At 46.0% G+C, this 27,291-nt stretch overlaps 1 protein-coding gene across 1 annotated transcript; it reads right to left on the bottom strand.

The window, feature by feature from the left end:
* Positions 1-19,509: 19,509 nt before the first annotated feature.
* Positions 19,510-21,467, bottom strand: LOC122650100. Its single transcript, XM_043843400.1, has 2 exons — positions 20,581-21,467; positions 19,510-20,284 (listed from the first exon to the last, which is right to left on the bottom strand). The coding sequence occupies exons 1-2, from the start codon at positions 21,432-21,434 to the stop codon at positions 19,651-19,653; spliced, it is 1,488 nt and encodes a 495-aa protein (XP_043699335.1). The 5' UTR covers positions 21,435-21,467; the 3' UTR covers positions 19,510-19,650.
* Between the last annotated feature and the right edge of the window lie 5,824 nt (positions 21,468-27,291).

The raw sequence follows: 27,291 nt of genomic DNA, 5'->3' as shown, positions 1-27,291 counted from the left end.
AGAGTCCCAACTTTTATACTGTTTGGTTTTCCGTGCACACTTGATGAAGTATAGTGTTGCCGACTGCAGAAGAAGGAAATTACAAGAGGAGTTAGGAGAAAATTCCAATTGAATAGGCATTTAACTCAAAGAATCGATCTTGTGCAACCCGCAAACCCCTAAACCCCTTTGTCTTTGCTTCTCTACTTGAAGCTTTGAGACTTGGGATTCTAGGGCTTCTTGCCATTTTCTTCTCAACCTGCATTCAGCCCGATTATAGCTTCGTCCATTGCTGCCATTCCTTTGCAGCTCCTCTTGTTGCTACTGCACTTACTGATGCCCTTCTAGGAGTCTATGGCTTGCCCATGTGAAGACTTCCACTTCTATGAGAGCCTAATGAAGTTTAAAAACCTTGTGTGTAGCCATACACAGAACCTCTGAGGATTCAATGATGTTGGTCGAAATATGAAGAAAAAAAGACCAAAACACTGTTCATGTGAACAGTGTCACAGCCCATATTTGCCTTGTGTGGGGATGCTTTTTAGAAGATCTTGGGGCCCATCAAGTGGAGAAAGATCCTATCCTAATGCTGCCAAAGTTTAGTTTCTATTTTCAATTTTAGATAGTTTATTTTATTTCATTTAGGTAGCTTCTAATTTTAGTTAGCTTCTATTTTTGTTTCCTTGTTTGTTTAGAAGGCTGGATCCTATAATACCTTTGTAGTTTCTATTTTCCTACTTTCTAGTTTATCTTAGGAAGTTTCTATTCTCTTACTTTCTATTTTGTAAGCTTGCCTAAGCTATAAAATTGGCACCCATATTAAGAAAGGGACCAATTGATTAATGAAATTTACAAGCAATGCTTGCCCCCAATTCTGAGAATGAATTTGCCTTTCAACAGCTGAGAGAGCTGTGGGTGAGAGACCCAAGGCTGAGATAGCCTACCCCCCCCCCCTCCTATCCCTATTCCCCTTTCTATCTATCCTTCTATTTTCTTTTTTTTTTGTTCTTCCAATCGACCCCTACTGCTGCTGCCATCTTGTGACTGCGATAAACTGCTACTGGAGAACTCTTTGAAGACTTGAATCAATCCACAATCATCACTAAGTACTGCTGCTGCTGTTTACACAATCAAGTGAAGGACTGCTGCATCTGCGATCTCAGTTATGCTCAGAATCTGCTGCAAACTTCAGAGTTGAATAACTTCACTACCAGTTGTTAGAAGTGGCTGATATTTGGAGCATAAACCACCCTTGCCTAGGCCTTCACTTGATCCTACTTTGGAGCCATTCCTGCTGCTGCTGGTTTGGTCCTTATTGACTATGTTACTAATTCTGATTTAGTTTCTATTTTGGTGTTTAGGTGCAACCTATCTTCGATCCTACAGTAGAGTGGTTCTTGGTTGAACTCCTTCTACATTACTCAGTCAGAAACCTCTAGTCCAATGCCATGTCCCAACCTTGTTATAGGTAGTTGAGACTAATCCATTTGCTTCTGCTTAACCAAGCCCACTTGTAGAGACGAGTGAGAGAAACCCAGGGATACAATCCCACATCAGAAAGGGATGTGGGGAGAGCAAAGCAGACAATCCATATTACAATAGGGCTTATGTTGTTTTTATTAGGTGAACCAATTTGTCGGTTAATTGGTTTCAGTTTGTTTTAAAACCGATTAATAACCGAATAAGTGAAACCGATTAGGAGCTGATTAATTGAAGTTTCGATTATAAACATAGTTCAAAAACTCTCCAAAATTTTGCTAATTTCTACATGTCCAAGACGAAACCCAGAATCGGTGATGTTTTGCCAAAAATTTGGCCGTTTGCCCCACAAAATGGCCAAGCGAAACTTGGATAAAAATACACTGTTTCGGCAAATTTTTCAATATTTCGCTCATTTCGGTCTGATCGAAATGGCCTACTAAAACGAAATTTTGAATTATGATTTCAAAACTTGAACTGATTAATAAGCGGTTAGGCTCTGTTTTCTACCAAACATACCTTGAATTGAACCGAAACCGAACCAGTTAAAACCTACATTATAGGCCTAACCCTAGATCTTCTAGCTCCTTCAATCTGAATCAAATTTCCCCTATGTACTGGAGCATTCAAAGGCCTCCATTCCACATGTCCATGCCTCCTCAAACGACTTTCTTGCAACTTTTCATGTATCGGAGCTACTCCTAACTTGGCTCTAATTTGTTCATTGCTTATTTTGTCTTTTTTTTTTTCAGTTTTGCAACTAATCCATCTCAACATCCTCATTTCAGCTACACTAAGTTCGTTTATATGTTTTTAGTTTACTGCCCAACATTTAGCTCCATACATCATTGCTGGTCATATAACTGTCGTATAAAATTTTCTTTTTGACTTTTAGAGGAATATGTCTATCGCACAATACTCTGAACGCACTCCTTCAACTTCATCCATCCTAGTCATAGTTCAAAATCTCGGCGAGATCTCAGTAAACTTGAGCTAGTCGAGACGAGATAGCATATGAAACACAAAAATGTCAAATCTTTGAAAATCTCGATTGAGATTTTGAATATTTCGAGAAATCTCAATAAAATCTCGAATATTTCGAGAATCTCTACCTCCTTAGTACTCATAGAGTCATAGTATTGTACTGTTGGGAATTGGGAGTTAAGAATTGAGGGTTTTTTTTTTTTTTTTTCAATTTGAACCTTTGAATATGTTTATTAAGCCTAAAACAAAGTTATCTTAAAGTTTTGGAGCCAACTATGGCTGCCCACCGAAACATAATTCTGAAACATTAAAGAAAAAAAAATGCACTATCTCGCCGAGATCTCGAGATCTCAGAAAACTCGACCTGGTCGAGACCGAGTTTTAGAACCTTGATCCTATTCTAATTCTTTGTAAAACATCATCCTCTATTTCTCCTCCTTTATTTGTGATTGAACCTAAGTACCTAATTTTCACTTTTCTCTATCTTCCTATCATCAATTTTCACCACCCCACTTTCAGTCCTATTGTTACTAAAGTATTACACCATATACTTTGTTTTTGTTTTACTTATCTTAAAACCTTGTGGTTCCAAGATTGATCTTCATAATTCCAACTTAGCATTTATCCCTACTTTTGTTTTATCCACCAAAACAATATCATTATTAAAAAGCATATATCAAGGAATCTGATTTTGAATCTCTAATCATCTCATCTTTGATTAGTGCCGACAAATATGTGGTATAGAGCTGATCCTTGATGTAATCCAATCATGACTAGATTTCCTGTGAACGCGTTTGTGCTATGGTTCCTCTGTTGTGCTCAAGCTAGATTTCCTACTTTGATGTGTCAGACACCAAGACGTGTCTGTTCCTTTGTTACAAAATTTCTTCTCTAAAGATTTTTTAAGCGAAAAGTTTCTCGAAAAGTTTCTCCACACAGCCATTTAGGAAAGAATATGCTTAACAAGCACACTAGTTTTGCCACATGGAACAGTGAAGTGCAAATCTGACCGTAGGATATCTAGGGAATGGTCTGCATAGGGCACTTGTCAAATTTCAACTTGCAATTTCAATCGTTCACCCTCCCATCTACCATCATATTCCTGTGCTCCCTTTTGGTATTCTCAGCATTTTCAATTCCTTGTTTTTCCAACAGGGGGCCTTGTCGTCTACCTGTCCTCAAAATTTCAGCCCCATCTGGCCTGCCACGCTGCAGATCTAGATGCTCATAACAGAGATTTGTTGCGTCAAGAAATCGTCGAGCGGTCCTGCGAGTGCCGTCACCTGCAAGTGGACCAAGGGGTCAACAGAGAGAACCGGTGTGGTTCCGGCCTAGGGCTCTCCGATGCCAAAGTTAGATCTCCTGGCGCAAATAGATGAATAGTGATTATTCAATATGAGTTTAGATGTCCCTCGATGGGGTTGTGTACCTTGCCTTTTATAGTAGCGTATGACGGTGTGGAGAGTCCCAATTTGATGGCGATTGTGCCGTTGAGTGGATAGAGGCCCTAGGTAACGGGGCTCTATCCTGATTGATCATCTCCCCGCGGGAGGGAGTGTCCTAGTGGTATCAAGATCCTTGGTGGATAGATACCCGCGTGTGGTGATAACGTCCTTGGTGCTTGAATCCGTCTGGGTGACGTGACTTCTAAGCGGTGGCCTAGAGTCCTGGTGGTGACATGAGTCTGTAGCGATACGATCGGGTCATAGGTGAGTAGCCCCCACCTCACGTCTGTGCCCATGATGCTGTGCCTGGGTGCAGGCCGCGCCTGGGTGTGGCCACGCCTTGGTGAGGCCGCGCCTGAGTGGTGGCCGATCCTGGGTGCAGGCCGCCTGGGTGTGTGGCCTAGGTGAGGCCACGCCCAAGTGGTGGCCGCGCTTGGGTGAGGCCGCGCCTGGGTGAGGCCGCTCTTGGGTGCTGGCCGCGCCCGGGTGCTGGGACCCCGGTTCGTTCCCCTTGGTTATGGAGCGGGTCTCCTGTGACACGTGGAGGCCGCTGATTGGCCCGGTGCATATTGGATGTATCATTTGCCCCCCACTCTCTCGGGATAGGATGTCCAAGAGAGTAGATGCCTTTACATAGTGAGGGGTCCGTTGCGAATAGACTTTCTTTGTGGGGCTTGCCTGTAAATCCATTAATGAGGTAAGCGAGGTTGGGGGTTCAAACCTTTCCTTCTACACTTTTTCTTCTTTTGTTTTTTGTAGGTATATGTTCCTTTCCTTCACTTTCTCTTCTTTCACTTCTCATTTCTCTTTCTTACTTTTTGTCTCCCCTTTTGCTCTTCTTTAATTCTCCCTTTGCATTCCACTTTTTGTCTTTTGTCCTCTTTTTGGTGCCCAGCATGTGCTTGTCTTTGGGTCCTTGTGTTTGCTTTGTGCTCACTTGGTGCATTGGTTTGCTTGTAAGGCTTGAGTGGTGCTTGGCTTGAGTGCCTTGCCTCTTGTGATCTCTGTCACTTGATCGTGCCCGTGGTGTGGCCGCGTCGTCGTGTGCCTGCCTCCCCTTGCGATCGCCTTCTCTCTGAGGTAAGTTCGATCCCTTTTCTTTCTTTTCCTTCTTTTTTTTTTTTTTTTTTTTTTTTGTGGGGCGGCACCTTGGTGAGGCCGCGCTTGGGTGGCTGCGCCTGTGGGTGTGGCAGTGCCTGGGTGGCCGTGCTTGGGGTGGCCGCGCCTGGGTGTGGCAGTGCCTTACGGGTGTGGCCGCGCCTGGGTGTGGCAGCGCCTTACGGGTGTGGCCGTGCTTGGGGTGGCCGCGCCTGGGTGGCTGCGCCTGGGGTGGCCGCACCTGGGTGGCCGAGCCTGGGGTGGCCGCGCCTGGGTGGTCTTGCCTGCGGGCGTGAGGCCGGGGTCACCTCTCTTGTGGGGCGTGAGGCCGCTTGGTTGCAGTGCCCGGGTGGCCGTCGCCTGTGGGGGTGAGGCCACGCCTATGGTGGCCGCGGCGTGGGTGTGATGGACCCTCGCGCTTCTTCACTTTTCTTCTTCTTGTATGTGATGGATCTGCTGTTTATATTTTACAGGTGGCCTTCATTTCATTTTTTTTGCTAGCTTCTGGGAGATCGCTTTCTCGAGTAAGTAGTTCATTCCTCTCTTGTCCTTCATGTCGTTCCCGGGTGACCTTGGCCCTGCTTCAGTCGGGGTTGGATCTTCAGAGGAGTGTTCCCCAGGATCGCCTTCTTCTGTGGGTACTCCATCCTCTATACCCTCCCCTAGTGCTATTGATGGAGGTGTGGGACCTTCTAGTGTCTCCGATCCCAGTAGGGATCGTCGATCCTCTGGGGCGGCCTCCTCAACCGTCGGTCCTGCTGATAGGTTGGGCCCTGTTGCTAGCATCTTGTCACCTTCTGACTTGGTCTCCCTCCATGAGGAGTTCCATATTCCCGCTGAGGTCATGCTGCATACTCCTGGGCCTGGCGAGTATGCCTTCTCTCACCGTGCAGATGAGATCTATCTCTACCGTTCATTTTTTCTCTAGGGCCTTCACCTTCCTATCCCTCACTTTGTCGAGTTGGTGTTAGAGTATTGGCACCTCACCCCTGGGCAGGTGTTGCCCAACTCTTGGAGGGTGATCTTGGGTTTCTATGTCTTCTTCGCCTGCCTGGGGCATGCCGCCACTGTTCCCCTATTCTCCCACTTTTATCTGTTGAAGGAGAACCATGGATGTTATCACTTTGCTCGTCGCGTGCTCAAGGGGCCCTATGCCTCTGTGGAGCTTCTCACGGGGATCACTAGCCACGTGAAGTATTAGAGGGATCGCTTCTTTTTTGCCACGGTCCCCCGATGCCCACTAAGGATTGTTAGGGAAGTTATTGACCTCAAGAGGGTAAATCAGGGGCTTGAGCTGAGTGATTTTGAGGGTGACTCCCTCAAGCTGTGCCTGGGTCGCAATCCGTTCCATGTCCAGGAGTTGGACTCGGAGGTCGTCCTGTCTCTCTGGAAGCTGAGTCCTGGTAAGAGCACTGTCTTTTGTACTTGATTGGCATGTTGGTATTTGAATGTATACGTCATTTGATTGGTTGGGCGGTCTATGCAGTGGATACGCGTCCGGACTTCAGTTTGCTCCATGGCAATCTGCGGAGGAAGGCCGCTTCTCAGGGTGGTCCATCCGCTGGAGTGACCGATGTTGGTGGTGCTTCTGCACCTGTGGTAGTTGGAGCGAAGCGGAAGGGTGGACCAGGACATGCCCACGTGACGAGCTCTGGTGTGCGTGTCCTCCTTCCCCGTACTTCTCCTGATGATGATGGCGTTTCGGGCTCTGTGCCTCTGCCTCCTTCTGTCGCTCCTTCCGGGTCTTCTGTATTGCCCCTCTCCAAGGGGAAAGGTGTGAGTTCCTCTGGTGGTACTGCTACTGATCTTCCCACGCTGGATGAGTCCCTGGTGATCACCTTGGGCATGCCGGAGGGCTTGACCTTGGCCAAAGCCGGCGTGTCGCGGGAGTGGGTGGACAGGGGCAGGCTCCCTACCGCGAGGGTGGCCTGGCAGAGGCTTAGCGATGCTTGTCTGGCCCAGACTCTCTACCATGATATGGCTTTGGTGAGTTATCCCTTTTTTGTCTCGTCATGTTCATTGCTCCATTTATTCTTAGATTGCTTTATCGCTTGCCATGTTGATTGTAGGTCCATCACCGTATTGCTGAGGCGGTGCTTCGATTGGAGGGTCACGCTTCTCGTGAGGTGCAGATACAGCGCACCCTGCGTGACGTGGAGAGGGAGCTCCAGGGACAGATCGATGCCCGTGAGAGGGCCAAGGCCGACGTGCAGAGGGCGTCGGGGGAGCTCGCGGTGGCGTCCGGGAAGCTCCTGGAGGTGTTTGAGGAGCTGCGTGTGACCTCTGCTGGTGCGGCTGAGAGCTTCATTCGTTGAGGGGAAGGCATGAGGCGGAGCTTCCGGGTGTAGCTGTGGTGGAGAGCGTTTCAGTGTCAGAGGTGGAGGCTGCCCTGCCTGAGGGGGGGTGCTGCTGCGCGTCTTCTTGAGGTGGACATGATGTCTCCTGCTGGGTCGGAGGTGACCCACCACTCTGTGGTCCCTTGACCCTACGGCCGTACCGATCTTGTAGACGTCTCAACCTTTTTCCTTTTTTGAACTTGAGTTGTAACTACTATGACTTTTCTATGTGATCGCTTTTGCTTCTCTTTGATTACATTGTCTCCTGGTGATTGTTTGCGCGTTGATGCTCTCTGACCCTTGATAGTCATGGGATTTTGGTAGTAGCGTCGTGCATTAGTGATCCTCGGACCTTGGTGGGTTAACGCCTTAGGCGTAGAGCCTCAGTGTTGGCATGACGCCTTAGGCATACAGCCTCAGTGGTGGTATGACGCCTCAGTGTTGGCATGTTGCCTTAGGCATAAAGCCTCAATGTTAGCATGTTGCCTTAGGCATAAAGCCTCAGTGGTGGCATGACGCCTTAGGCATGAAGCCTCAGTACTGGCATGTTGCCTTAGGCATAAAGCCTCAGTGGTGGCATGTTGCCTTAGGCCTGAAGCCTCAGTGGTGGCATGTCGCCTTAGGCATGAAGCCTCAGTGTTGGCATGTCGCCTTAGGCATGAAGCCTCAGTGTTGGCATGTTGCCTTAGGCATAAAGCCTCAGTGGTAGCATGACGCCTTAGGCATGAAGTCTCAGTGGTGGTATGACGCCTTAGGCATGAAGCCTCAGTGTTGGCATGTTGCCTTAGGCATAAAGCCTCAGTGGTGGCATGACGCCTTAGGCCTGAAGCCTCAGTGGTGGCATGTCGCCTTAGGCATGAAGCCTCAGTGGTGGCACGTTGCCTTAGGCATAAAGCCTCTGGGGTGGCGTAACGCCTTGATGTAGTGGCAGTGATTCGATTGAGTGGTAGAAGAAGACAAGTATTCCGAAACATCTCTTTATTTTAAATGAAATTCAAATTGACCTTGAAACAGTGATGTCGTCTCATCACTCTCTCTCCACTGTTATCACTACCACTCTCGCTACTCTTGATGGCTACTCTTGATGGAGTCTGTTTGCTTCTCTGTTAGTACTTCTTCATATGTTCTGAGTTCCAGGTACGGTCTACCTTCTTGCCTCCTGGAGTCTTCAAGCGGTAGGTCCCTAGACGTATCTGCTTGGAGACTATGTAGGGTCCTTCCCAGTTGGGTGACAGCTTACCTGCCTTCTGTGGCTGTGATGCACTTGCCCTCTATAGTAGTAAATCTCCCTGGTGGAATAGCCTTTCCTTGACCCTGGCATTATAGTACCTGTCAGTACGTTGCTGGTAGGCGACGTTCCTTAGTAGTGCTCTCTCACGGACCTCATCTATAAAGTCTAGGTTTGCCCATAGTCCGTCGATATAGGTACGTTTGTTGAAGTGCAGAACCCTATGGGACATGGCGCAGACCTCTACTGGCGCCAATGCTTCAGTGCCATATGCTAGGCAAAATGGGCTCTCTCGTGTGGGTGTCCGTACTGTAATTCGGTATGCCCACAGGACGCTTGGTAGCTCTTCGACCCACTTTCCTTTGGCTCCCTCTAGCCTTTTCTTGACTCCTTCCAGTAGTGTTCTGTTGGTGACCTCCACCTGACCATTGGCATGTGGGTATGCTACCGACACAGGCCGATAGTCGATGTTGTAGCTGTGACAGAATGCTTGGAATTTGGGGTTGTTGAATTGTTTGCTGTTGTCTGAGACGAGGATCCATGGTACCCCAAACTTGTAGATGACGTCGTCGCGGACGAACTTCTCCATCTCTGTCTCTGTTATCTTGGCCAAGGGTTTAGCTTCGACCCACTTGGTGAAGTAGTCAATCTCGACGACCAGGTTCTTTCTGTTTCCCGGTGCTGCGGTGAAGTTGCCTAAGATGTCTAGTCCCCACATAGCAAAAGGTATGGGGTTAAGGATTGATGTCAGCTTGGTGGCGGGTAGATGGGGTACTGGGGCGAACAACTGACATTACTCGCACTTCTTGGCATATTGGATGGCCTCCTCTTGCATTCGTGGCCAGTATAGTTTCTGGCGGAGGATTTTATAGGTTAGGGCTCGTCCCCCCATGTGGCTTCCACATATCACCTCATGGACTTCGGCTAGGGCGTACTCTGCCCCTTTGGGTCCTAGGCACCGGAGTAGTGGTGTTGTTGCCCCCCGCTTGTGCAGTACCCCATCTAGGACGGTGTACTTTGCAGCTCTCATCCTGATCTTCCTTGCCTCGGCCTTGTCTTCTGGTAAGACATCGTTCTGGAGGTAGTTGAGTAGAGGGTCCATCCAGCTAGGTCCCTCCTCGATTTCATTAACCTGCTTTTCCTTATACGTTGGCTCATGCAGGATCTCAACATAGACTGCGCTAGCCAAATTTTGGAGTTCCTCATTAGCTAGCCTGGATAGGGCATCGGCAGCGGTGTTCTCATCCCTGGGAACTTGAACCATCTCGAACTTCATGAAACCCTCGATCAATGCTTGAGCACGTGCTAGGTATGATTCCATCCTATCATCTTTTGCCTCATACTCTCCATTCACCTGATTCACCACGAGCTGGGAGTCGCTCCGGGTGGATAGGTGTGTGACTTGGATGGCTCTGGCCACCCGGAGTCCAGCTACTAATGCCTCATATTCTGCTTCATTATTAGATGCTTGGAAGGTGAATCGGAGAGCATATTGGATACGAAATCCCTCAGGGCTGGTTAATATGAGACCAGTGTCGCTTCCCGCCGCATTACTCGACCCGTCCACGAACATGTCCCACCATCCGTGATCCCTCGCTTTGGGCTCCCCTGTTTTTGACTCGATCTCAGACAGGGTACACTCTACAATGAAATCTGCAAGAGCCTGGCCTTTGATGGCTGTCCTTGGTTGGAACGTAATGTCATGCTCACTCAACTCCACCACCCATGCTATCAATCGCTCGAAGACGTCCGGCTTGTGCAGTATCTTTTTCAGGGGTAGGTCTGTGAGGGCTATGATGGTATGGGCTTGGAAGTATGGTCGTAGTTTCTTGGCTGCAATTACCAATGTATAGGCTACCTTCTCGATCCTAGTGTACCTGGTCTCTGCATCGATCAGAACATGGCTAACATAGTAGATGGGGCTCTAGACTTTGTCTTCTTCCTTCAAGATCTTGCACCACGCGCAGCGGTGGCGGCGTGTAGAGCTACAACTCTTCGTTAGGTTCTCGGTCTCCCAAGCGGGGTGGGCTCTCTAGGTACTCCTTCAATTCTCCGAACGCCCGGCACTCTTCCGTCCATGTGAAATCTTTAGGGCTTCGGAGGTTCTTCAACGTTTTAAAGAATGGTAAGCACTTATCACCGATCGTGACACGAACTCTGGAAAGGGCGGCGACCCTTCCATTCAACCTTTGCACTTCCCGACCGCCAAGGAGGTGCCATCTCTTGGATGGCGTTGATCTTGGATGGGTTGGCTTCATTCCACGTCGAGACCATGAACCCGGAATTTTTCTGACGCGTTAATCAAGGAGCACTTTGCGAGGTTTAGCTTCATCCGTTCCTCCTCGATGAATGCTTCCTCTAGGCGGTGGCAGTGTTGGTTGGCGTGGATGCTTTTCACGAGCATGTCATCCACATATACCTCCATGTTGCGCCCGATCGCTCCTCGAACATCTTGTTGACCATCCTCCGATAGGTGGCCCTGCATTCTTTAACCCGAACGGCATGACGTTGTAGCGGTAGTTCTCTTTGTCCATCCGCAATGCGGTGTAAGACTCATCATCCTCATACATGAGGATCTGGTTGTATCCGAGTAGGCATCCATAAAACTCAAGATCTCATGGCGCGTGGCGTCGATCGAGGTTGATCCTCGGCGTGGGTACTCATCTTTTGGGCATGCCTTGTTCAGGCGGGTGAGTCGACACACATCCTCCACTTCCCACTTGGCTTTGGTACCATGACCATGTTGGCGAGCCAGGTTGGGAACTTCTCCTTTCTGATGAACCCCGACGCTTAACTTCTCAACCTCCTCCTTGATTGCTACTTGTCGGTCGAGGGCGAAGTTACGCCACTTCTATTGAATGGGCTTCCTGATTGGGTCGACATGTAGTCGGTGTTCCGCTATGGAACGTGGTATTCCCGGCATGTCGGAGGTCGACCATGCGAAGACATCCATGTTCGCTCGAAGGAGGTGTCCAAGCCCTTCTTTCTGTTCCTTGCTTAGCAGCGAGCTGACCTGAACGACCTTGGAGGGGTCATCCCGGCTGAGGGGCCATGGGATGAGGTCTTCCACTGGCCTTCCCCTTCTCTCTGTCAGTTCATCTCTTTGGTTACTGACCATGCTCTCCAGGCAGAGTGCCATTCCACGGGTGTTACCATTGTTCTTTTTCATGAAGGTAGCGTAGCACTCCCTTGCTTTCTTCTGATCTCCTCGGACTTCGCCTACCCCATTCTCGATGGGGAACTTCATCTTCAGGTGAAGTGGTGATATGACTCCTCTAAGGGCTATCAATGATGGTCGCCTTAAGAGGCCGTTGAAGGATACCACGGACTTGACTACCATAAAATTCACCATGATGGTTACTTGTTGAGGGTGTACCCCGAAAGTGACGGGTAACTCTATGGTACCTCTGATGGAGGCGGTGGCACCTGAGAATCCATGGAGATAAGTGGGCTCTGGTTTGAGCTAGTCGTCCCCGAACCCGAACTGTCGATAGGCATCCAAGGAGAGTATGTCAACAGACGCCTCTGTGTCTATCAGTACCCTGTGTACAGGTCGGTTGGCTACCTCCACCTGTACTACCAGGGCATCTTCATGGGGGAAGTTTAGTCCTTCCAGGTCTTCATCCGAGAAGGAGATCACGGCCTCGATCCTGGCTATCTTGCTTGGCTTCTCTGCCACTCCCACGAATCTGGCATGAGCTTTAGCTTTTCTGGTGGACTCTTGCCCCGGTCCTCCAAGTATGGTGAGGATAGGAGGTCCCTTGGTGCCACTAGGTTCTGTTGCATCTCTCAGCTCTTCTAGGCGGCCTCTCTCTCGATCTGTTCTTCTTTCTTCTCGTCTCGGTTCCACTCTGTCTCCGTCGTGACCTCTATCTCCTTGGCCTGAGCGGTTGTCACGTCTCCCCTTCACATACTTGTTCAAGCTTCCTGCTCTTACCAGTTGTTCTATCTCTCTCTTCAATTGATAGCACTCCTCTGTGTCGTGCCCATTCTCTTTGTGGAAGACATAATATTTGTTAGGGTTCGGCTTCCCTGGTCCTGCTAGCATGGGTCGTGGCCAATGGAGTAGGTCACTGTCCAGGATCTGCATGAGTATCTAGGACCTGGTGGTGTTCAGTGGTGTGAACTCAGGGGTGCTTGCCCTCTCACTTCTCTTTGGGCGGCGGTCTGTCCTCCTAGATGGGCGGTTGCTCTTCTCTTGTCGACGCTTTGTCCTCGACCTCTTACCCTCTTTGTGGTCATCAGGTGCTGACCTCTTGTTATCCTGTGGCTTGGCCTCGATTATTTTCATTCTAGCTTGTAGTACCTCGGCCATATTTGCAAACTCGTTGCACCGCTCCAGGAGCTCTTTCATAGTCCTGATCTCATGACGTGCCAGGTCCTTGATCAGGTCCAGATCCCTAATGCCTCCTGCTAGGGCTGCATGTTGTGTCTGATCATCCAAGTCTCGAACCTCCAGGGACTCCTTGGTGAACCTGGTAACGTATTCCCTGAGAGATTCCCCAGGGTTCTATACCACGTTCAGTAGATTGACGGTGGTCTTCTTCTGCTTGATGCTGCTTTGGAAACGAGTGACGAACTATTCACATAGCTCTGCGAACGAGCATATAGATCTCAGTCGTAGCCTGGAGAACCATGATGTGGCTGCTCCCTTGAGGGATGCAGGGAATGCCCGACAGGAGACCATGTCCGACCCACCATACAGCGTCATCATGCCATTAAAGTAGTTGATGTGGTCATTAGGGTCAGTGGTACCACTGTAGAGTTCAAAGGTGGGTAGTCGAAACCTGGAAGGTAGTGTGGCTGACATGATCTCTGCCGAGAATGGGTGTTGTCCAGGTATGGAATGTGTATCGCCTTTGGTCTACTTCTTCAACCCTTCTAGCTTCTCATCCAGGTCGCGGAGTCTTTGATCGAGCTCCTCGTCCCGTGTCTGTCCCTCTCGCCTGGCCGGACGTTCGCTGCGACCCCGTTCACGCTCTCTTCTGGATGTCCCCTCCCGCCTTGAGTGTTGGCGGGATGGTGAATGGTCACGCTGTGATGAACCCTGTCATGAAGGTGAGGGGCTTTCTTCTCTGTAGGTCCGGCTTCGTCGTGGTATGTGACCTTCTTCAAGTCATCCGTCAAACACAGACCTCCGGACCGATCTCTGCAGGCTAGACACCCCTCGCCCGGGGTGTTGGCGTCCTCCCACATTCTGACTGTGGTGAGAGGTCTCTTGTTCTCCTAGGATACTGGGAAGGCTCCCCCCGCTGCGGAGTGGGGGTTGCCCGTTGCGCTATTCTCTCTGATCTCACGCCCCTGGGAGATGATCTCCTAGGGTTCGGCTCTTGTCGAGGTACGGACTCCACCCTTGCTGATGGCGACGTCCTTCGGCGGTGAGACGTCGCACGCTGTGTCAAGTATTCTTGAAAGAGTCATTGTTCATCGAGGATCTGTCGTTGCAGGTCGTTGATCTGACCCACAGTGGCTGGAGCATTAGGGTCAGGTATCACCTCCACCACCACATCGTCTGCCTCGTCATTGTTGGGCTCGTCGACCACGAACGGGTCATTAAGGGGGATCTCTTCCTCCAGAGGGACATGGTCCTGGTTGTTGGCTCTGCGGCGAGAGTACTCTGGGGGTGGTGATCCATTCCTTGCTCCGTTGTTGGTGGTGGTAGTCTTCCTTCGTGCCATTGAATGAATATGGAAGCGAGCTAGTAGCTGTAATGGCTAGCGTCGTTCCCACAGACGGCGCCAATCTGTTGCGTCAAGAAATCGTCGAGCGGTCCTGCGAGTGTCGTCACCTGCAAGTGGACCAAGGGGTCAACAGAGAGAACCGGTGTGGTTCCGGCCTAGGGCTCTCCGATGCCAAAGTTAGATCTCCTGGCACAAACAGATGAATAGTGATTATTCAATATGAGTTTAGATGTCCCTCGATGGGGTTGTGTACCTTGCCTTTTATAGTAGCGTATGGCGGTGTGGAGAGTCCCAGTTTGATGGCCATTGTGTCGTTGAGTGGATAGAGGCCCTGGGTAACGGGGCTCTATCCTGATTGATCATCTCCCCATGGGAGGAAGTGTCCTAGTGGTATCAAGATCCTTGGTGGATAGATACCCGTGTGTGGTGATAACGTCTTTGGTGCTTGAATCCGTCTGGGTGACGTGACTTCTAAGCGGTGGCCTAGAGTCCTGGTGGTGACATGAGTCTGTAGCGATACGATCGGGTCATAGGTGAGTAGCCCCCACCTCACGCCTGTGCCCACGATGTTGTGCCTGGGCAAGAGGCCGCGCCTGGGTGTGGCCACGCCTTGGTGCAGGCCACGCCTGGGTGAGGCCGCGCCTGGGTGTGTGGCCGCGCCTAGGTGAGGCCGCGCTCGAGTGGTGGCCGCGCCTGGGTGAGGCCGCGCCGGGGTGCTGGGACCCCGGTTCGTTCCCCTTGGTTATGGAGCGGGTCACCTATGACACGTGGTGGCCGCTGATTGGCACGGTGCATATTGGATGTATCAAGATTCTTTCTTTAACGTTTGTGTAGGGAAACCTCATATACTTTTTAATGCTAGGTGGGTACTTGACACATATGATTGACTTGTTTCCATTTTTCTTGTGCACAACTTAATTTTTTACGTATATAGGTTACCATAAAAATTTTCACAAACATAATTCATCCATTTGCGAGAAGTTGCTTTATACCTAAACAAAGTCAAAGAAAAGAAAGGCAAAATTTTCGTGATGATCCATGCCGAATAACTGAGTTCTTTCTCTAACATTTAGTACAGTCGTTATTGTGTAGCTCCTAATAGAACTTTTTTAGGCTCGATTTGAAGCATATTTCGGTGAAATCTTCAACAGTAGTCACTCACTAAACCTCATTGATGGAATAACCTGGTTAGTGACATCTTCTCCAAATACCTTTAGTTTCTACACTTTTATAGTGCCATCATTGTTCCTCTCCAAGTGCGCTAAGTAGCTGGTAGTTTACAATAGCTCTGTGCATACCTCTATTCATACTCCCTTCGTTTGGTGATCATGTGGGAACCACCTTCTTTCTCTTGCTTTCAACTGCAAAAGAATGTCTTACATGGGTGTAAGCCTAAGCAATCTTAGATAGAATTTGTTCCCTATAGTTACATGAACAAAAATAACAAAAGCAAATTCAGCCATAGGTAGAATATAATACCAAGAAGTGTTGTTTTGGCCAGCTAGGCATCTTAATAACCAAGATCTATAACCAGTGCTAGTCCAGCTTTTGCAGGGCCCTGGCCTCCAGAAAGTAATGGGGTTCTAGTCACCTAAAAGGTTTAAGCTTAGGAAACCAGAGAGTTTTCCAGAACCGCAGGATAGGAACCAAAAAGCAGACTCAAGAGAAATCCAGTTACTTAGTCAAATCAACTCAGATGTGCTTAATATTCTGGTCCAATGAACTATTCAGCAAGGAGAGTAATCTAGTAAAATATGAAAACAATCCACCGGTTAGTTTCAGAGATATGAAGGTTTCCTACTTGAAATAGGAAAGTTCAAGCTAAGCCCCCCTCTCCTATTTGAGGCTGGGTGGCCTCCCCCCTCCACAAGCACTCAACCTTGTACGTGAAGATTATTGTCTGCTTTCTTTGTGAAGGTTATTTCCTGTATCTCCATAGTGAGATTTTTTATCATGTCTTCTTGTTGAAGATTGTTAGCCTGCAACATTGATTTATTCATTTTCCCCTGCTGCTATTTTTTGGACTGTTTCTGTTGTTGTTGTTAACAGTGATTTACTCATCTTCCTCTGCTGCTATTTTCTGGGCTTTTGCTATTGATGTTGCTCTTATATCTTGGTCTGCAGATGGTATTCTCTACCCCTCATATGGTTATCTGGATTTCTTCGTCATGAAGGTTTTATCTCTATTGCTGTGTTGATGGTTGATGTGCTTATGTTGGTAATTGGTGTTGCCACTGGAAGGAGTTTTTCCTTTGGTTCTGTCATTGTTGGTTACTAGCTTCTACAATGGTTGTATCTGTTCAAGTTGGGTTATGTTGGTTATATCTGTCTTTGCTGTTCCAGGTTGGAGCTTAGGATATATATGCCCCAGCATGAGGGGGGAGTGTTGAGAATGTAGTGCTGGGATATTTTGCTACGATACTTTTCCAGTTAGGGGATTGTTTGTAATTCTTCATAATTATTGTCCTTAGTTGCAATTAGGGTTATTGTCCTTGTTATTATGCAAAGTTTATATTATAAATAAACATGCTGTCCTAATGGTTAGACTAATCTAGACTAGCCGTACGGACGGCCTTTTCTTCTCTTCTCTCTCCTCTTCTACATTCGCTGGTACTGGTTTCGGTTCTTGGATTTGTTCCCTTTATAATATTAGAAACTAACTACCAAAGGTAACAAATTAAAATTAGAAATTGACTCTAAAACCCCCCAGCAGACAGCTGCTTTGGATGTTTCCTAATGTCAAAAGGGATGCTGAATGAATAGGGAAACTGACTTAAAGGTCCTAAACAAGACTAGATTTATAGTAACCTAATTCAGCCTAACTATCACAAGATAATAAACTCGAAACAGAACCTGGCATGACCAGTAACCACTAGTTGTCATTCACAACCAAGGATTAAAGTATCGTGCCAGATCGTTAGGTATCGCATGGTACTGACACAATACCTACCCGATACAGTACTTAATGATAAAAAAATTGTATCGTACTGTATCGACCGATATCCGATATGGATCGATACAGTACGATAAACCTGCAAAACAGAAACCAGAAACAGGTGGAGGAGGAAAAAAAAGAGGAGAAGAAGCCGGAGCTGCGTCGCCAGAGCAGCAGCAACAGCAGAACCACCGGTGAGTCGAAGCAGCGGCCACAGTTGCCGCCACCGAAGCAGCAGTGATGACTACCAACAGCGGGCAGTGGTTACGATGACGAAGGCGAGGTGGTAAGCTGTTAATTGTTATTACCAGACTATGGGCAGAACAATATAAGAATACAAACAGTAATAAAAGCATAAACTGTAGTACGAAACAAGAGTATAGATAATCAAATAAATATACGTACTTGGTAGTTGCGGGATATCGCCAAAGGAGACGATGGTTGGATCGAGTCGTATCTAGAAGACACTCTCCTTAAGGTCTTTAATCGCCCCTTATTAGTGCAGACCGGGAACAATGCGATTATACCTCCAAGATGAAACGATCCACTAATCACTAAAGACGGCACTCCCAAAGTGATTAAGAAGGGTCCGAAAAGCTATACTCAACACACCGAGACGAAGGGGACGGACGAAACACTCTCTGATGAAAACAGAGAAGAACCACGCCTTGAGAAGCAACAAAATAGGAAGAAAACGAAGTGAAGTTACCCCTGCCAATACCCTCGTATATATAGAATATGTAGAGGCGGGTTGTAAAGGTACTGTGCGTATACAAGCGTCCCCGTATACCGTCAGGTACTTTAAGTGTCTCCTTATGTGTGTACAGGTACCCCTACACACTCGTATAGGTACTTGTGGGTGCATGTATAAAAAACAAAATTAAGATATTTATATACACCCACACCCACACCCGACCCGGACTCGGCTCGGCTCGGTTCGGTTCGGCGCGCGCGATGTAAAAGCACCCGGATCAACCCCCACACAAGTGAGAGGACACACTTCTCTCTAAGGAACCCATGTCCCTTAAGGACCCATGAATACTTATAAGCAAGCTCACATCCTTGAAGCTAACCAATGTGGGACTAAACAACATTGGTTCTTTTACAAATGCAACTCAAAATCTGGAGGGAAATGAAAACTCAAATTTGAATAAGATTGGTGAAAATACCTTTTAGACAAAAGACAAAAGACAAAGACCACATGTGACAAAGACCTTTTGAATCTTTAGTATGATGAGATGGAATAAAATTGAATATAATTTCATTACATATAATATTTTTTACAACATAAGCCACTACGGCGATGCAGGAGCAACTCGATTGAGATACTTATTAGGGTTCGGTTCTATGTGTGACTTGTGCGTAAGGGGGTAGGTGCACCAGCACCCACTTGGCCTTAGATTGGGCTATTTTCAGCCCTTGAATGTGGGATCAACTGATCAACATCCTTTGGGGATAAACTCATGAATCATGAACTGCCGCCCAAAAATCCAATATTTTGGTCCTAAGTACTTAATTGTTAGTTGTTACATTACTACCATGTGGCCAACTCTGATTGAGTTTAAAATTAACATGTGAATCAGGGTTTTTGGACCCTAAATGGTCTGTGACATGGCGTATTGGGTCTGACCACCTAACGTTCTATGATTGGACCATAAATAAGTTTTTTTATGGTGTTTTATGCTTTAAAACTGTATTTTGCATGTATGCATTTCTTGACCATTTCCTTGGTTACTTTTAGCATATTTTGCATCTCTCTAATACAATACGATGTCTCTTAAAATTACCCTTCCGATTATGATACCTGATATCGATACTTTAAACCTTGTTCACAACAAAGTGGCTGTCATGATAGCTATTGTATTGACAAATTAGCTGTCACGCAGATTGTGACAGCTGTGATGTCGCAGCCAGATTTTAACAACTGTTTTCTTCTCCGGGCTGAAATGGCCTGATCAGCATTGGCCGAGAGCCCGAGACTGATAAGCACACCGAAATCTGTAATATCCAACAGTCGTATCTTAAAAACCTCAAACTCTATTAAAATAAATGGGAAAAAAAAAGCTGCTGCCTGGCAGGATCCCTGCACCAAATGGGGCAGTGAAATGATCACCCCCGCCCCTCCCCTTGGATTCCTGTGCATGCGATTCTATTGGCCGTCACATTGGCACAGGGGCCATGCAGCCTGGCAGCAAACCCCTTCCCAAAACAATTAGTCTCCATGGGTTGCTGGTACTATTTAGTTCAGTACCAATATCGAAATCAATTTCGGTACTCTTTTTAAATTGGAACAAATGAGAATGTATTGGATGGTAGGGATTGCGTCTTTGAACTATTTTTCCTTTCTTTATTGAGATCTAGAACACACATTCAATACGTACAGTTATGATAGAAACAATACTTTTCTTCTGCAACACTGATCTGGAGACCGATGTAGAGGTCACTAGAACAACCAAGTGGATATAGGGTTCTCATATATATACAACTATAAGTAAAGATTGAGGATTTCTTTAAATTCTAATCTCCTAGTCTCATTATAGGATGTTCTATGTTTATTAGGCCAATATGTTAGCCATATCCTCCCTCTAATCTCCCACTCCATAGTCTTTCCAATCGCTCCTCTATCCACCTTCCACCACACACTCTCTCCATACTCATCTCCTGCAAAAATAACTCCTCCCACCTTAGTAAAAGGCCGCTGCGCATTGGAGTATCGATTCTTGAACCAGGCCTTTGGTTGAGCCAATGCAAGCTTTGAGGGCTTTGAAGAGAAGACTTCTCGTCCATCTGTGCCGTCATGGAGGAACCAATTCAAATTTGCTGTGTCTCCAATTACGGACTGTTCAAACTTCCACGGCTTTAAGGTCATGGTCATACTCTCTGCAGCTGATATGTTGAGTCCAAAATGGTTGGGAGCATCAAATGTACCTTCTATTGTTTTTTCCATGCCAATCTCATGTGTTGGATTTTGTGATGATTTGCCCACTGATACAGATAGCACACTGGTTTGGAAAGTTGGAGTGAGCTGCAAAGATATCCGTGAAGGGAAGTGCTTCTCAGCTGCTCCAACTCCTCTCTCTGCCATTAGTGTTTCAGACACTAATCGGATCACATCACACCTATTTAACAAAATGAAAGTAGAATATTACAGGTATATACACAAACTCAAATGTGGAAGCATGAAAATATAGTGGTGATCTAAACAATTAGCATTCTGGAAAGCTTAAGAGGCTATATATGTAGAATTGAACCAAGATATATATTGCTGCACTTGCCTCATTATATGGATTGAAACACTATTTACTTGATTTCACCAGTTGAAAACCAAGCTAGGAATATCACTTCTCAGTATGAACTTGGAAAAGTATACAAAATAGACATCAAACTGAATTGAAGGAAAAAACAGAGTACCAACCTTATGTTATCTGTGTTCACCATTACATCAACCCACTTATCTTGAACCACAACTTTGTAAGTAAATTGGATTACACCCTCCAGGTGGTGGTACTTCAGTGAGAAGTTCAACCGTTCGTCACTGGATGAACTGCTTGAATTTTCAATTTTCATGGCTATGACTGGACAATATAATTGAACTTTCCACAGCCCAGCTGTTGAAATCGCGTAAGAAAACAAGGGTGATGGTGTGACAAGGAGGTGGTTGGACTCCTGGAGCTCTATGACCCAGTTGGTGATTGAAAGGTTTAAAGACCTCATCCATTGCTCTTCTATGTTGGAGCCAAGGAATCTCATAAGTAGCTTTGATGCTTCTCTTGATTGTGGGGTTGTTAAATGATTCTTAAGAGTGTTTAGACATCCTGATCGAAGCTCGTGGGGAGCTTCATAGATACAAATGAACAGAGTGAGAGTAAGGAATGAGAGATTGAAAATGTCTTTGAAATTGTCAATGGTATTTATGGCAGGAATTCTGAGAAAGGAAGTGTTCGGGCAAGGACCAAACTTTAGGATATCAGTAATAAAATTACGGAAGAGACTGGAAATGATGCCTTCATCTACTACAACTGAGGTTCTGGTGCTGAGCTCAAAAGCTTTGGAGCTCCAGAGGGAAACTGGAAGTTTGAAATCTGCGAAGATTGCAAAAGAGATTAGTGGGCTTTGAAGGTTATTGTTGATTATGGAGAAATTGAGGGTTGGCTGAGTTGATCCTGAGGGACATAAGCATATGGACATAGATTTTTTTCTCCACTGAGCAGTTGGTGGGAGGTTATGAATCCATGCCCATATGTCTGGAAAACAACATGAAGAAGCCATGAAAACAGATTTAGACAATGAACTCTCTCTTCTTATTCACAATCTTATCTTTCATGTTTAAGCAGTACCAAGACATTTAAAGGCATGAAAAGTAGCTAAGGGGTTAGATTCTATTGAAGAAAAAGTCAAAAAGATAAAGCATATTATTAGGTCAGTTGCCTACAAGAAATTCTCTTTTAACTAAGTCTAGTTATATGGGTAAACTGAAGTTCCACCTAAAGCGATACAAATGGAAATTGAAACCAAAGGGAATAAAGAAAGACCTTAAATTGAAGTATGAGTTACCAAACAACCCCAGAAAGAAGCATTGAGGCTTGAGACTTGGGAGTTATTTCTTTTTGTGATGGAGTAGTGATCAAAATCTCAGAATTTCTATACAGGGTTGGTTTTCTGATGTCTTGAAAAAACATTAGGGAAAAGATTCTCTGAACATGAACACTGCTTTACCAAAAAATAATCCAAATGGGGTGACTTTGGGTTAAGGGAAGTTTGATATTCGGTTGAACCTAGAATTGGATGAGAAAGGAGAGATTCTCCACGCACTCGTAATGTAAAATGCATGAACACTACTCTAGCCGAAATAATAATAAATAAATAAAAGTAATGCATGAACACTACACTTTTTCTTGTGTGATTAACCAAGGTGTTGAACACACAACCTCATCTTTAGCTGATTATTCTTTGGACTTATCCAAGCAAATACAAGAAAGGACTGAGTTTCTTTGCACCAGCGGTGAAGAGGAATCTCCACATCTACTCCCATCTTTATCATCAGATTGTATTAGGGAGGGGTAATTTCGACATCAAAGGAGCTGAGATGAGATGTTACAGTTCGAATTCGAATTGAATGTAACACTATTGTATCGAGGGGTGCAACAGGGTTGGGTTGGGCCGGGCTTTATAAAACCCTAGCCCAACCTTGAGTCTCCTTAGCTGGGTTCAGGTCCGACCCAACCTTGACTCAGGGCTTGAAAAATCCAACCCTGACCCTCCCTCAGGGTCGAGTCGGGCCGGGTTGACCCTGATTGGCCTTGATCAAGGGGAGGGGGAAGGGAGATGCATGGGCTGGACTAGGCTGGGGAGAAAATTATTAATTTTACTTAAAATAACACTATAATAAAATGTTTATATCACTTATTATTTTTATATATAATATATTATATAACAAACTGTGGGTGACATTTAAAGTTTATAATATATATACTATATTAATATATATTTTATAGTATAACTTAAAACACGGTCGGACCGAACCAGGCTCAGCATGAGGCCTCAACCCTGACCTAACCCAACCTTGACTCAGGGTTAGAAATTTCTAGTCCTGACCCGCCCTCAAGGCCAAGATATCTCAGCCCAGGCCTTGTTCGGGCTCAGGGTGGGTTCGAGCCAATAGGGCCAAACTTGCACCCCTAATTGTATCCGTATCCAATTAGCTTATAAATGGATTGAGATAGTTTTTGAAAATCAAGTTTTTCAAATATGGATTGCGATAAACGGACACAAATACGAATTTTCAATTATACATTTACATTTCTAGTGGAGAATGAAGAGTGTATTCATCAGTCTTGAGAGAGTGGCGTTGCGGTCTCATTGCCTGCATTGAGTAGTGTAGCACTAGTGAAGACAGAAATTCGAGAAGACAATAAGGTGAAGAAGGTTTGAATCCACTACCCCACTGAATTTTTTTCCTCTCCTATCCGGACAGGACCGTGTTGTCCCCTCACATGGGGGTACAGAATGACGACTTAACCTCACCCGGGCATGGGGTTAGGTCGTCATTTTGCACCCCCCCCCCCCATGTGAGGGGACAGCACGGTCCTATCCGGGCAGCGGACAGGAGAGGATAATGATTCTTACCCCACTAGGGTTGATGTTAAAGTCTCATATCTATAATTAAATAGTTGTTCTCATAATTTCTTTTTTATTTAATTGCTTGTTTAATTACTTGTAATATATTGTGACTTGATACGGGTATTTTAGTTTTATAAAATATTATTTAATCATAATTTTATAATAAATCTAAACAGACCGAATAATATCTGGTCTGAAAGTGAAATACTTGTATCTGCATCCTATAAGCTTTCAAATGGATTCAAATAGTTTCCGAAATATGATTTTTCAAATATGAATCCCCCTAAACAAATATAAACACGAATCAAATACGATATTTTGTCTATCTATTTACATCTATAGATGATAAGATTATAATAATGATCCAAGAGTCCAATCATATGATCACATCACAAGTGGAGAACAGATTTCTCTTCTCCACGGCTGAAGAAAAACTTAATCCTACAAGAAATAAGCAACCCATATTAGGAAAAGTATAGTTCTTTTTAAATGAAACTGTTTTGTTAGACCATCTTTTTATTTTTTGAGTGAGGGGCCCTACGCATGTATGCTTAACCCTTAAGTAGCCTTAAAGCCTATAAGAGCGAATATATGCTTTTAGATAATTAAGCATTCTCATCACCTTCTTTTGAAAACGTGATGGGAAGAGTTCTAAACTTGCACTCAATACATGAAAATGCAAGTGGGTTGACATTTGACAAGAAGAGTTGTTGCGTGAAGAAATCGTTGAGCGGTCCTGCGAGTGCCGTCACCTGCAAGTGGACCAAGGGAGTCAACAGAGAGAACCGGTGTGGTTCCGGCCTAGGGCTCTCCGATGCCAAAGTTAGATCTCCTGGCGCAAACAGATGAATAGTGATTATTCAATATGAGATTAGATGTCCCCTATGGGGTTGTGTACCTTGCCTTTTATAGTAGCGTATGGCGGTGTGGAGAGTCCCAGTTTGATGGCGATTGTCCCGTTGAGTGGATAGAGGCCCTGGGTAACGGGGCTCTATCCTGATTGGCCATCTCCCCGTGGGAGGGAGTGTCCTGGTGGCATCAGGATCCTTGGTGGATAGATACCCGCGTGTGGTGATAACGTCCTTGGTGCTTGAATCCGTCTGGGTGACGTGACCTCTAAGCGGCGGTCTAGAGTCCTGGTAGTGACATGAGTCTTAGCGATACGATCGGATCGTAGATGGGTAGCCCCCACCTCACGTGCCCACGATGCTGTACCTGGGTGTAGGCCGCGCCTGGGTGAGGCCGCACCTGGATGTGTGGCCGCGCCTAGGTGAGGCCGCGCCCGAGTGGTGGCCCACCTGGGTGAGGCCGCGCCTAGGTGAGGCCGCACCCCGGATGTGTGGCCGCGCCCGAGGGGTGGCCGTGCCTGGGTGAGGCCGCGCCCTGATGTGTGGCCGTGCCTGGGTGAGGCCGCGCCCTGATGTGTGGCCGTGCCTAGGTGAGGCCGCGCCTGAGTGGTGGCCGCGCCTGGGTGAGGCCTCGCCTGGGTGCTTGGACCCCGGTTCGTTCCCCTTGGCTATGGAGCGGGTCGTCTGTGACACGTGGCGGTCGTTGATTGGCCCGGTGAATACTGAATGTATCAAGAGTATTAAATTTATCTCCCGAATTTAAAAAAATAAATATGATATGGATACACATAAACGTTTATTTTTTTTGGAAAATTATTTCTATTTGGAATGTTTGTGTTTCAAAAACAAATGCGTTTGTTTTTTTGGGTTTATCTCGTAAAGTAGTTCCACATGGACACGTTCATGTATTCAAAACCATACTTGCTGCATTATGCCTCACTAATTTTTTTTTAATGAAATATAACAAACCATTGTTTGGCCAGTCAATACCGAGTGAAGATTTTTTCAGATTCAAATGCGATTTAAAATTATGTTTGAAATAGGAACAAAACATTTCAACCAAAAAATGACAATAATATTTATGATAATATTGAGAGTAAGAACGCCACCCGGTTGCGCTAGACACGTCGTCCTGTGATTTGATATAGGGGCATGTGAAATTTTCACCGCACCTTTGGTCATTTCTAGGGTTTCAAGGGATGTGACAGTCATTTTGTACGCCTCTGTGTCAAGGCACAGGAGCAACGTGCTTTGCATGTCCACGTGGCGTTCATTTTTTTCTACTAGAAAGTTTGTGTGTGGCTACCATGTGTAGAAGCATTTTCATGGCTTAGAAGTTAAAATATTATTTTATTTTTTTTTTTTTTAGATTGAATTGAAGGTCACCCATTTGAACTTTGAAATCAATTGGGCCACAATTGTCTTGCCATTTTCTCCTCAAAATAATGGTTATACTCCCCCCCCCCCCCCCTTTTAACGAAAATAATCAAAATTACTTAAGGGGAGAGTGCTAGCTTACGGTATACCGTTAGCATACCCGTCGTTTTCCCTAACTTAAGATAAAAGAAAGGGATGATGTTCTTTGTGCCGCAGCACAACTTGCGCCCAAGCACATGGGCCTGCCATTCAGGGGGCAGGGTGGTCATTTCGCCCACCCCCATGTGTTTGGGCACAGCCCCCCCCCCCCCCCGCACAAAGAACATTTGGCCTAAAAGAAAACAGATGAAGTTGAAAACATTCAGACACACATTGCATCTCCTCTAGCAATGAAACTCACTGCCCCCATGAGAGAATTATTACAAAACCTTAGGCCCTATTTGTTTAGAGGGTAAGGTGGGGTGGGATTGTTGGGAAGATGGGACCCGCATGTTAGTGGGGTTTTGTTAGGGTGGAAATGTTAGGATAAAGTTGAGGTAAAGTAAGTTTTCCCATGAACAATAACCAAAGTTCTACCAAATTGCTGGGACTTTGGACAGCAAAGGGGTGAGATTTTGAAATGTCACATTAACAAAGCAATTAATGATGTCCACTGCACTTTTGTAAGTTTATCACCCCAAATTAACCAAACACGGTTGGAGTGAGATTTTGAAGTGTCACATCAACATTTTGTCACCTTAATTCTCCCACCCCACCGGCTACATATTGCGCGACCAACATGGTAAGTGCATTGTTGCAGTCTCAGACCCATTGGTCTTCATGGAGGTAAACGTGGGAGAAGCCCTAGCCGTTAGGCAGGGGATGCTTGAGGAGATCTCTAAAGATATCAGGAAGTTAAGGGTGGAAAGCGATAGCGAGGAGACCATACGAGCCCTAAAGAACCCTATTTCCAACTCAAATCTAGCTACCAGAGCAGTGCTAGAGGATATTCTTCACATTGTCACATACTTTGATGAGTGTCAGTTTTCTTATATCTCAAGGTCTGCTAATTTTGTTGCAGATAACCTTGCCAGGAGGGCATAATCCGTTACGGGTAAGATTGTTTGGCCCAATTCCGATCCCTACCTAGCTACCTTGCCTGTGGTAGACGGTGGGAGTTGACCCGTCGTTTTCGAATGAAATTGCACAATTACCACCAAAAAAAATATTTCTCCCACCCCACCTAAGTCCCCTCTAAACATACGGGGCCTTAAAGAAAGGAGTTCAAGTTCAGTAGACATCAAATGAACATCAAGTAACAGCTTGAAATACTCCCAAGGCCACATCACATTTCTCTTTTGGAATTAACTAGCTCTAAACTAGTAGTACACACATCTACTATTCTATTTCTCAATTGCCAACTCGCCTCGAACCCTTGAAGAAGCCCTCTAGCATATGTTTCGACCTCATCTCCTGTGACACCATTAGTAATTCCCAAAAACGTAAACTTGTTTTCAAATTCAATAGTAGTGGCCTATCTAGCTTTTCTATTGGAGACATCATAACTACCAGCACAGAGAACCACTGGAGAATCCATGGAAGTAATATCAACAGTGTTCAAGACTTCAAGAGATAATTTAAGAATGGATCTCAGTACTCATAGACTGAAATGAGAAAGGGGATAAACAAAAGCCAGAGATCTAACAAGAAACATTCGATCTATAGGATAACAAAGGGTTTAGGCTTCTCATTTCGGAACATAACTCGATTCCGATGTAACCAAATAAAGTAAAACATCTTCA

Source organism: Telopea speciosissima, chromosome 2 (genome assembly GCF_018873765.1).
Source record: "Telopea speciosissima isolate NSW1024214 ecotype Mountain lineage chromosome 2, Tspe_v1, whole genome shotgun sequence".
NCBI lineage: Eukaryota > Viridiplantae > Streptophyta > Magnoliopsida > Proteales > Proteaceae > Telopea > Telopea speciosissima.
Note: the sequence above shows the minus strand (reverse complement) of the source record. Positions and strands in the feature narration are given on the sequence as shown.